This window comes from Desmodus rotundus, chromosome 12 (assembly GCF_022682495.2).
Source record: "Desmodus rotundus isolate HL8 chromosome 12, HLdesRot8A.1, whole genome shotgun sequence".
Lineage (NCBI taxonomy): Eukaryota > Metazoa > Chordata > Mammalia > Chiroptera > Phyllostomidae > Desmodus > Desmodus rotundus.
This window is the reverse complement of record NC_071398.1, coordinates 89119471-89131951: the sequence shown is the minus strand read 5'-3', so window position 1 is coordinate 89131951 and position 12481 is coordinate 89119471. Positions and strand designations below refer to the sequence as shown.

At 42.2% G+C, this 12481-nt stretch overlaps 1 protein-coding gene across 5 annotated transcripts in view; it reads right to left on the bottom strand.

The window, feature by feature from the left end:
• The window catches only part of EDEM3 (ER degradation enhancing alpha-mannosidase like protein 3), a 53425-nt gene that overhangs the window by 10951 nt on the left and 29993 nt on the right, over positions 1-12481 (bottom strand). For 2 of the 5 annotated variants that reach the window (XM_024552675.3, XM_045188890.2), the window contains exons 13-18: positions 12144-12268; positions 8026-8191; positions 7702-7856; positions 6539-6695; positions 4356-4547; positions 2759-2924 (exon numbers count right to left, since the gene is read on the bottom strand). In XM_024552675.3, the coding sequence (XP_024408443.2) occupies positions 2759-2924; positions 4356-4547; positions 6539-6695; positions 7702-7856; positions 8026-8191; positions 12144-12268 (961 nt within the window). The remainder of the gene's footprint in view (positions 1-2758; positions 2925-4355; positions 4548-6538; positions 6696-7701; positions 7857-8025; positions 8192-12143; positions 12269-12481) is intronic. The other 3 variants (XM_024552692.3, XM_024552682.3, XM_024552698.3) reach the window with 3 other exon arrangements.

Genomic DNA, 12481 nt, shown 5'->3' with positions numbered 1-12481 from the left:
GTCTGTCACTTTACACGGCTGAGAGCAGCAGGCGCTGGCTGGTGCGGCTCGGCGGGTGCGGCTCAGCTGGTGGGCGTTGTCCGCAGAGCGAAGAGTCACCAGTTTGATTCCCGGCTGGGGAACATGGACTGATGTTTCTCTCTCACATCCATGTTTCTCTCCCTCTTTTTCTCCCTCCCTCCCTCCCCCTCTCTCTAAAAATAAATAAATACAATCTTTCAAAAAACATAATAGTAGCAGGACAGCTAAATACTGTTTTTTAAAAAGATTTTATTTATTTGTTTTCAAAGAGCAGGAGGGAGGAAGAAAGAGAGGGAAGGGAAACATCAATGTGAGAGAGAAACATCAGTTGGCTGCCTCTTGCACGTCCCCAACCAGGAACTTGGCCAGTAACCCAGGCATGTACCCTGACTGGGAATCGACCAGCGACCTTTCGGTTCACAGGCCAGTGCTCAATCCACTGAGCTACACCAGCCACGGAGCTGAATACCCTTTTACTGGTGACAGCAGTCACGTCCACCCTTAATCTCACATGCCAATCTCCCTGGAGAACCTGCCTGTCGGTTCTCAGAGGGCTTGCTGTGATCGGCTCTGCTAAGTGGGAAATGTCACGTAGGACCACCCTTTAGCAATCACTGATTGGACAAAGGACGGCTCCTGACCCTCAGTCTCTCTGGGGGACCTGCAAGTGACTTGAAGAAATTAGTGGGAATGTTAGCAGTGGGAATGGCCATCTGGGAAGTGATGAGCAAAGAGGGAGTGGCTGGTGAGAAGCTGGGGAATGACCAACAGCAAAGGAATGCAGAGTTCTGCCCTCTGGGCCTGAGGCAGGACCCAGAGATAGAGACCGAGATATGAAAAACGTGGAATCACCCCGGTTCCTGATGACTTTTAGCGCCCAATGCCTCTTCCTTAGAATGTTCAGTTTCATTTCTTACTCTTGGGTTCAAAGAAAATAATCTATTTTCCATATCATAAACCAACTTCTCTTCCTAAACCAGCTTAAATAAATTGTCTCTTGCAACCAGATGATTTCTAAGATAATTTGCACTTCTAGTACTTGCAATAAAAAACAACAAAGTCCTAATTTGCTCATTTATATTCAATTAAAACCACTAACAACCAAATACCTTAACAAAAACAAAGAGAAAAGTACTTAGGGAAAAGAAGTTACAACACAAGGAAGTTTCCCTTCAAAAATTAAATTCATTGCCTCTTAATTTATTAGCTCACAGAACTCAGTATAGGATTCTATAATAAACAGAAAACGTCTGACCTGACAAATCCTGTAGCGGAGAGAATATGTGAGAATTACAGACTTTACCACGAAATAGGGGGACTCTAAAATCTTCTACATACATTCCACACTTTATTTCTAACGTATTTTTACTCTCAGTGAGAGATGTTTGAAATGACAGTGTTGTCAAGCTATTAAATTCTTTAAAAAAATCTCAGTGCGGAAAATAGCCAAGGATAAAAGAATGATTTAAGTCGGGCGCCAGCGATCGTTCTGTGTAATTCGCCGTACACTGGATATTTGCGGCTTTCCGCTCTCTCCTGCAGCCACTCACTCCAGCACTGCAGCCGGGAGGCGGTTCCGGGTAAGACGTGAACACACCGGCACGGCGTGTTCCAATAGCCCTTCTTTTACAGAAACGGGCAGTGAGCCAGAGCTGGTCTACAGGCTGGAGTTTGCCGACCACTGACTTCAGTTATGGAGCAGGATTCTCCTAATACTCACTGAACTAATGAAATTCATGCGTTAAATTACTAACACTGAGTGTCCATATGTGATAAGCAAAAAGAGTAGTAAATACCTTCTCACTGAAATAAATCCTAATGTTTTAAATGTCTTAATTTTTACTTACCCTAAATTCAAAAAGGAAATCTCTACTACAGATAAAAAAGATTCAAAGTGGATTTCCCCCGTGCGAGAAGCTGACAAAGGAACCAACTTTGCAATTAGGACGTGGCAGCAGGTCTTTGGTTCTTTCTAAATGTGAACTCCTCCCGCCTTAAGGTGTAGAAAAAGTTCTATTTTCCCTACAGTCATGGCCTGCTGGTCATGACATTCAGTGATTTTCTCTGAAAAATAAAAAACCAAAGCACACTGGTTGACATGCATGAGTGAAATGATTTGAAGTCTGTAATTTCCGTGGGAAAAGCGCAAGGAGGTAAAACTCGACTAACAACTAGTGCTTAGCCCTATGATATGTCAGCTATTACGCTACGACATTTTATATATATTATCTTCAAACCTTGTAACCACCTGAAAGATATTTATACCATTTTCACCGGAGCTCAAAAAACACTCCACTGAAGAGACCGATCAGTAAAGCCGGGCCGACGCGACATCATCATGATTTTGCGCAGAGCCGGGAGGTGCTCCGCCACGGGTCCGACTCCAACCCTAAGTCTGTGTGGCTGAAGAGACACTTTCGACGGCTCCCACTGGAGGCGGCAGGATGTGACTCTGCCCTTCGAGGGGCTCTGCATCTTGGGGGCACATTTTCTTACCCATGGTGTTGGCTGTTTTTACCACTCACCTCTACCCACCTTCACACCTGTCCCCAAGTACTTTCAAAAAAGATATGAGACCTACAGAAATCATTAAGAGAGTGGCTGGATTACCTACGCAGTAGGCCATGAAGTAAAAATACGACAGACTTCTTGCACAATTGTGGAAAATAACAGGAAAAGTCCTGAAAACGACTTCCTTCTAGTCGGCAGAGCGCAGCTGCGGTGGAGGATGACTCACCGATAACAATGCCGCCAATGGCGCCGGCGTTCTGGATGTTGCGCGCCTTCTCCGCAAACATGCACTGTCCTCTCTGTATCAGAGCGATCTTTCCCATCACGGCCTCGGGGTTGGTAAGCTCGGAACAACCATTGTATGGTTTACTGCTTGCCACAAATCCTCGGGTCTGTCAGAAAGAAAGAGACAAACACTCTTTTATCTTCTCGATCACTGTCTAGTCGTTAAGAAAGTTCCGTATCTAGAGCATTAGGCAGACCTCGTCTTTTTGGTACCGATGTCATGTCCAATATATATTTAGCATAAACTTTTGTTTGAACATTCTGCATATCATAGCACACAGCCAATATTTCTATCGTGCTTGGAAGTTTATAAAGCATTTACATAAATTACTACGCCTGATCTTTTCTAACAACGCTGAATGAAATGATGCAGATAAGTATTTAATTTTACACTCGCGGAAACTGAGACTCGGGCTACATACTTTGCTCTAAGACACAACGGTAGCAAGTGGTAACGCTGGAACCTGAAGGCAGGCTCACAACGCACCCATATCCATCCAAAAAACTGGTCTCAGAGACGGTATGTAAAAGTTTTTAATACTCCTCTAGAACAGCGATTTTCAACCTTTTTCATCTCGTGGCACACACAAACTAATTACTAAAATTCTGCAGCACACCAAAAAATATATTTTTTGCTCATCTGACAAAAAAATAGGTATAATTTTGATTCATTCACATTGGACAGCTATTGCTGTGTTGGCTGCTGTCGTTTCTTTATCTGACAATCTAAAGGAAGAGAGGCCAGTATAGTATTTCATGCCCCTGACGAAACAGTCAGGTATTGTTAAGTTTTAAACATTCTCGCAGCGCACCGGTGGAAAACTGCTGGCCCAGGGAGTAAATCTGATGAGGGAGGGCATGGGTCTTCACTGAGTTCGTAAACGTCACAGTAAACATCTAAAACAGTGCCTAGCTGTCGTAGCACCTCAATGAAGAGTTGTTGAATAGACAAAGCCATCTATAAACCCACCTAGCTTTAAAATGCACACCAGACTTTCCAAATTAGGGTAATAAGAGTTTTCAAAAGCATGTCTTTAGAAGTGTCCAACCTTTTGGCATCTCTGGGCCACACCGGGAGAAGAGTTGTCTTGGGCCCCACGTTAAATACACAAACACTAACGAAAACTGATGAGCAAAACAGAGGTTTTAAGCAGAGGTTTTAAGAGGTTTCACTTGAGCATCTCGGCATTAAGCCTCCAAGTCCAATTTCTTTCCAAAGAAAGTTCTAGCAGTTGTTAAAAAAAAAACAAAACTGAAAACCATTTTAGAGTCAAGGTACTCATTTAGAGAAGACACCAAGAATTGGACAGTATCTGAACAATATTTTAAGTAAAATTCTGAAAACGTATTGTCTATATAAACTAAGACTCAAGAATTTCAAGATATGTTTTTTAACTTTATTTTATTCTGGGATATTGAAGATTTAGGTTTTCAAAATGAATTAAAACTACTAAGTTAGAAAAGAGACTAAGAAATTAGACGACACTCAAACAGCATTTTTAACTCGGTTTCCACAAGCACATCGCGAGTGTGCTCACCTCCTTGTGTTTGGACAGGTCCAGCCCAAACTGCGCTGGGCCGGCGGTCAGCACGACCCGGCCGAAGAACGGGTGGGACACGATCTGCACGGCCCGCGGAGGCAGCTGCTGCTCCTTCTGCTGCTGACTGGACAGTTCGATCATCTCCTGCATGAACCGCAAGCCGTCTTCCGCATCGATGGAACTAGCGGCCTGGGAAAGAGACACGATTTCATCCTTTCTGGGAACAGCCCACGGTTTGGGTTTGTTTTTTTTTTTTTTTGGAAACATTCAACTTTTTGATTTCTTAAGTACTATTGCACTATAGTTTTCTACTCTAAATCTTCTCTTTTCAGTTTTGGTCCCTACCAAACATGTATGGTCTGATTCATTCTAAAAAATATTACTTCTAGAAATATTTCCTGAAAATTACATCTGTAACTTTTTACCAATATTTTTCACTGTTCTATAAACCCCTTTTGATACAAATGGAGAATTGGACTGCCCCCTCCCAGTGATCAAATGCTCATTTTGCTAGTTTTTGCCACGGTCTCCCCTTTCACGAAGTAAACCTTATACCTGGATCCATACCTCCTTTCTTTGAAATTATGAACCAACTACCAGATTAAATTCAAAACATATTTATCAGGCAACTATTCTAGTACTTGACTAGACAATGGGGAGAGAATCTTTAAGAAGTTTACAACTAGAGGACAGAGATGTGTAACATTAGCTCTGTTAAATTTTTCGGGTGGGAGAGTAGACAAGGAAATGACCAGTTCTGCAGGGTGCATCTGGAGAACACTCAGAATGACATCTGAATGGAGTTTTCACAGAGGGAAACCTGAAGAATGCCCGACTATAGTGGGAAAAAGATGGATTCCAGCCGCTTCACAAGAAAAGTCGAGGGGTCCTGATAGGAGAGGGCAGAGGAGAGCAGGGAGGGGCGGGGAGACAGAGCTGTTGAAGCCTGTCCTGAGATGTCCTGCTCTGGTGACTCAGAGGAGGGTGCTGTCGTACCGAGATGGGGACACGAAGGAGGAGGGATGGACTGAGGCGGGGCCGGAAGAGATGACTCAGGTTTGCACAGACGGAGGCTGAGATGCAGAAACGTAAGGCGGGTAGGTCAAAGCTGGGTTTGAGAGTAGAGTTAGGAATCGGGGTTATTAAGAGTATCTAAGCTACCAAGGGTGCGGAGATGACAGCTGACCTGCAGGAGCAGACAAGCCTGCCGAAGCAACTACAGAGAGGACACAGTGACCCAGACTCTGCTTGTGCCCAGAGCGCTACACATGCACGAACGGGGAAGTGGAAAGATGTACGCTGCTGGGCTTCCCTGGAGGCCAAGGAAAGGGGATGCTTTAAAAGGGGGTCAGTCAACAGTTACAGAACAGCCCATCCTATAAGGGTTAGGAGGCCGATGGGTGGCAATGATGTCACTGGTGGCCTCAATGTCATTAGAGATGCCACTCCTACTACTGAGGAGTGAAAGGGTGAGAGACACATGAGGAAGCAGGCAGAATGTTCTTTTAAGAAAGGATGGATGCGGCAAGAACAAAGACGAGACAGAAATCTGAGGGGCGGGGGCAGCTGTGGGAAGTTTGAATGTAAGATTTACAGATACCTGATTATGGTTCTAGGTTGAAATTACTTAGGAAACCATGCAGTTTTCTCAGAAGTAATGTACTTATAAGATGAATTAAAGATGTCATGTTATAAATACTTTAAAAGCAAAAATCAGTAAGAATTTCCCCAACAGACATGTTATCTTTTCTATGCATAGACAAATGAATGCAAATTTTGATTTCTATAGTGAATAAAATACTTCGATTCAGCAGCTCTTTGGAAACTAAAATAATGTAAAATATAGATATAAACATTAAAACTAATTATTACAAGATTACGCTGTAAATAAACGCAATGGAAAGACAAGAGACTGAGAGACAGCGAACTCAGACGTGAGCCCTGTATTTGCCTTTATTAAACCAAAGCAGGTCACCCAACCTCCTCGAGATGGGGTCGCACCACACCGTGAAGGGCCCGCATCAGAGGGCTGTCCAACACATTTGCAAGTCCTAAAATTTTGAGTCTGTAACTTTAACCCATACTTTAAAAGGGTTTTAAAAGCCCAATGTTATCATCTTATTAAGCAAACGAGACCAAAACCAGCAGAGTTGGATCTAATTAGTACAGCAATGTCTTACTTGGATTGCGTGTTGAACCAACTGGACTCTCCCATCTTTGAGGTGAATCAAACTCACCCCCATCTTCTTCAAGATTTCTAAATGCTCGGGGTTAGTGGCCATGAAATCTCTGGCTCTCAGAGGGGGTTTAGCTCCACTCCTGAAACTCTCCTCTCTGCTAAAAGCAATTATAGGCAAGGCTTAAAAAACTACAAGTCAGAACTGGGGAAAAACATAAAGCAAATAAAAATAATGTTAGACACTTGCAAAATTGCTAGTTTTAGAACTAGTGACAATGGACTAACTGGAAACAGGCATTTGCCTATATACACATTAATATATTTGCCTATATTAATAACCTAAGATATATATATATCTATGTATATAACCTAAGGGGAAAAAACAGGTTGTATATATAGATTATATATATATCTTAGGTTATTAATAAGTGGTATAGCTTCTAAATATAATTATTTTACAGGTGTAAAACCATGCACGTTATCTGTAAGGTGGTATTAGTAAACAGAATTATAACCATCTGAAAGCACAGAGTAGGCTGGCTTTGGGATGTGTTAATACTGATTTCTTCCTTAAAAAAGAGGTTTTTCTCCCCATATTTTAAAAGCAAAACAATAGTTGTATCAGTGAATGATAATATTCACTTAAAATTTTTATTTTTATTTCCTATTAACGGCCTTTCTAATTTAACTACTTGGAAGAAAATGAACTCATTAAGGCCAAAATCTTATTCAACAACTAAGAATAAGCACCTTGTCAAAAAGTAAAATCAAACAAAAGAAAAACTGTATTTGCACTACACAAAAACTACAGGAAAAGGAAGAACACATTCTACATGTATAAGATACGTGAAAATATTTGATGGAACTATACCGTATAGCAATGAGCTATGCAGGTGGAAATTATGTGCTGCCCACTGACTATCTTCATTAAACAAGATAAATAGAAAATTTTCACAATAATAAAGACACTGCAGAACAAACTCTGCTATCTGACTTTACTAACAGTTTCTACTTTAATCAGCGATGACTACACACCTAAACGTTTTCGGTAAAGTGACGACTGCCCACCCGTACACGTCCCCTGTGTCCTCTGTCATCTGCTAAGGGTAACTGACTGGTGTGAAATAACTAACAATGGTGCGGAACACCAACGAGACATCTTACACTCTGATGATGCCTCTGGGGCAGCTCTTATCCACCACATTCTTCAAGGGCTCGCGAATGCTCTGAGCGTACAGCGGGTCATTGGGGAAGAGAATCTGGGTGTTGGGACAAGTCCAGTCAAAATTGCTGTCATCCAGTTCTATGTACTCTGAAGTCTACGGTGCGAGAGAAAGTTACGTGAGCGTGGATGTTTCACTTACACGGCACTTTGTTCAAAGGACATGTCAAATAAAATGTAAGTGCACACAGGATGCAATAAAACAAAATGAGAAACACAGAGGAGTAAGATACCGAGTAAGACTGTGATTAAAAAACGTAACCTACTGTGTTCTTCTTAGAGGTGCTTTGATTTGTAGTGGAGAGCCAAAGAGGTAACAGGTGAGCTTCTGTTGTGAATATATAATCTTCTATGTCAAAAATAATATCTTCTTTATCCGCAAATAACAGGTAAAGATATTTAAACATTTCAGCCAAGAAGAAAGAATCCATTCTAAAATAAGAGGTCACAAAAATATGTAAGAACATGAGAATACCCTAATGCCAACGACCTGGAGGCCAGGGTCCTGGGGAGATGGTCTATACACCAATTTAGACGCCCAAAGAACCCGAGCACACATCTGTCCGCTGGTGCTGACGGCCCTGACCCCAGGTATTTCCCCAAGAAGTCAAAAGCACCAGTGCACCCCCACCACACAGGCACACTGGGTCTTGCCAACACTGCAGACAAGATTCTCCTACTGGCCTCCCAAAGCGGGAGAGTGTTGCACTTCTCCTACAGGGAACCACCAGTCGGGAGGTAATGCAGATAAACGTTACTACTGAGACCCGTATAATCTTCCATTAATATGAACGGAATGGGATGAAGTAATATAACTTCGATGGAGTTTACTATGCAGCTATTTAAGTGATACACAAAAAGGCTTTAAAGGTAAGGGAACCGTTTACAAAAAGTTGCATGAAAAAAAGTATAACACAAAATCACGTAGCATGTAACTATAAATACCTGCTAACAAGGGAATATGGAAAAATAAAAGCAATACAAATATGTAACGTTATGGACCATTTAATGTTATAATGGTTTAGTAAACAATTTTTGAAAGCTTTAATAAGATTAAAAGTGGCAGAAAAAGAGCACAGCTGTTAGACGGAGTGATAGTAATATGAAACTTAACTAAAGGATCGCCTCCCAAGGCACACCGGTTTTTGTAATAAACCACCTGCAGTTTGCTGGATAGGTTGCGTAGTTTCATACCTCTGGCCAAGCACAATTCCTGGCACACATTAGGCACTCAACAGACATTTAATGAATTGAATGCAAGTTTACACGGCATTACGAAAGAATGAACTGGAGAGGTCGTGAAACACAGTGGTGAAGAACATGGCTTTGGAAATAGGAAAGACCTTCCCCTGACCACAGTGATACTACACAGAGACCGTGAACTTCAGCACGTTCTTCTGTAAAGAACAGACTCACTACACGCCTGACACTGGTATAGACACTAAAGGAGATACTCTATGTCCGTTATTGACCACAGCACCCAGCATATGTATGTGAGCTCAAAAATAGAACCATCGTTCTTTCCCCTACACATAAGTGATGTTTTACTTTGAAACACCAACTCACCCGTCATGCTTCAAAACCTTTTTGAACATTTTAGATGTCAATCTCTACAGAACAGATAAAATACTTCCCTCTCAAGCTGCCGTACACCTACGATGAGTTAACATTTTCTGAAGGACTGACAGTTGTTATCATGGGCAAATGCTAGCTTGAGGACTGTAGACTCACGAGCAGGATGCTGATTTTTGACAAACTCTAGAACTGATTGCAAAACAGAGAGAAACTCCTGGAGACACTTGGACAAGAATAAAGACATGGTCTGGTCACTATGTATGAGTTGGGTAACGCTAGCAGGTTGGGTATCTTATCTAATTTGTATTAAAGACCAGTAAACATGTACCCCCATGCAAACACGCAGGCGTTAAAAATGTCTGGAAGACTGTCAATCACATTTCCAACAGTGGTTATCTCAGGAAGGTCAAGCGGGGAAGTGTCTGAGGGAGATCTTCATATTCTTTTTGCCATTTAAATTCCCTCCGGCGGTCATCTACTATTAGGAAAATACAGACACTTCCGTGTGGAGAACCGTGTGTGGGGGGGACACTGGGGAGCCAGACGACAGCCCTGGAAGGCCCGCTGGGGAGGCGGCAGCCAAAGGTGAAGAGCTTGTAATGGAAAGCTCTCAGGTGCCCCGCCATGAAGTCGCGGTCCTGGCCAACATTCTTCCCAAAACCTTAGGTGGAAATTTTTTAAGGCATGCTTATCTACACTGCAGATCACCAAAGACAGGAAGCTTAGCTAATACATTAGATGACTGAGAGAAGAATCAAGCTCTCTTTTTGGTCTAAAAACACTGAAAAAAGACAGTAACAAAAAACCATGAAATTTTGCTGGGATAAGTATAAAGTTCTAAGTTTACACTAAAAAAAAGCCAGTTGCACAGGAGCAGGGTCCCCACCACAGGAGCAGGTGACACCCCTTTGTCACCAGGCCATAATAAAGTATCTGAGGTCAACTGGCCAGAAGTTCAGTGTGAGTTGGACATAACGAAGCTGCTGAAAAATCTGATGCACGTCCAGTAGCACAATATGACGAAGACCAGTGGCTCTCAGCCTTTGCCTGGGCCCAGTGCACCGGAGGGGTGCGTGCTGCCACGAGTGACTCGATGACACAGCGGTCCTCAGCTGCACAGAGTGTAAGCCCATCAGCCCCTCTGAAAATTAGCAACCTCAGGCCCGAATCTAGAAGGCAATGGCGCAGATGTGCCAGGCACGCCCTGAGCATGGTGAATTCTGGACATGCTATTTTAGGAGACGCTGTGGAGACCAGGATACAATCAGGATGGAGTGAAGGCACCAGGGTAAGAGGTCCCAAAATAATGTCATAGAAGGAATATTCAGTGCGGGGGGGGGGGGGGGGGGAGATATTAAATTTAGAAAACTGGAACCTGTTAAATAGTAAATCATGTCTTCCTCTGTAATACCTCATCCTACTACTCCTCCTTCTACTGTAGTACCTATCACATGGTTGTAATTTGTATTTAATTCTTTACACACCTATTTTCTTCACTGACCACAAGTCATGAGAGGACTGGGACTGATTCTAATTTATCTTTCCATCCTCAAGTTTAAGTACAGTGCCTGGCATACAGTAAGTGATTAATCTGCCTTGATTAGAATGACTTAACCTTCCTAACTGTGTGACCTTGGGCAAGTTCCCTAACCTCTCTGTGCCTTGGTCTCCTCGTGTGGAAAAGGAAGATTATAATAGAAATCCCGCATCAGAAGGTTGTAAACATCCAAAGTGCTCCGTTAGAAGAGTGCCCAGAATGCAGGACGCAGGAGGAACACACAGGCTGTCTGCTTTCATCACCGGCTGTTTGCTATCCGTGTGCCTGCTCTCAGAAACCTGTCCTTTCTCATGCCTCAGCTGTGGTCAGGGAAGGGGGTGCCAGGACTAATAACTGCTACCTAAATACTCCGAGGGAGGGGCCAAGGGACAACCCCGAGTAGATGAAGGCCACAGGACCTTCCAGAAACCTCTCAGTGACTCCCACATCTCAATCTGCATTTCCTGTCCCTTTAATATGTTTCACAACACTTACACAGTGTTTGAAAGCCCATTTATCGGCCTGTGCTCAGCAATTCAAGGACACAAAAGACATGTTTCCACATCATTAATCCTCAAAAATACTGTAACTCTGGTATGTAAGACGCCTTGGTAAATATTTGTGGAATGAATGTTTGCTAACCAAATGAACAAAGGAGCTTTACTATTCTTTTAGAAGTATGTTGTTATGTTCTGGACAGTTAAAATAACCAGACAAGGGATCTCGGAGTAACTGAAGTGCTCCTGAATATCACCTTCACCAAAGCGCGCTGTCTGTACCTTGAGTGATTCACGCCATCTACATCTATCCAGCGCCCAATGAAACAGAAACCGCCCACAACCTTTCCCAGCCTCCAAATCTGCAACAGAATAATACACGCACTGACCACGATACAGTTTTTGAGGAATTCTTGACCGAACACAAACCATAATCCAGATTATTCATCAGCACCCTGATAATTTCTAACATTTTATATAATATACAAAAACTATTAGCAAAGGAAAAATAAAACCTCAATATTCCTAATACGCCTAATACCAAGGTTCTGATATGTAACAAATATCATCATTGTTCATCTTTTTAAAAATCATTTGAGCATCTTCTATATGCCAGGTGCTATGATAAAAATAAACTTTTCAAACAATTTAAAATGAGCCTATTCGAGAGAGTTAAATATAAAACAAACAAACTATAGTTTGCATCTTTACACAGCCTTTGCAAAAGGTTAAGCGTGTCTAAACTCTAACAGCCGTATTTTGGGGAATGTTTTACCTGTCCTCATGACTTCCAGTACGAACATCCTTCATGGCAGCAAATCCGCAAGGCACTCTAGCATATTTATTTAAATTTTCAATAAGTGTTTTCCCTACTTCAAGGTAGTAAGGGTCTCCTGTAGCCTATTAAAAAGGAGAATATATATAGCTTATATATTACCATACATTCATTTACCAAATATTTATTGAGTACCTACTAGGTGCCAGGCATTGAATCAGGCACAGGAACACAAGTTACATAGAACCTAGCTCTGAAAATAAGCCATGGAATCTGCTTTGTAGAATTACTTAAACACACCACGGGAAGCCATCCAATTGTACATCTTAACCTTTACA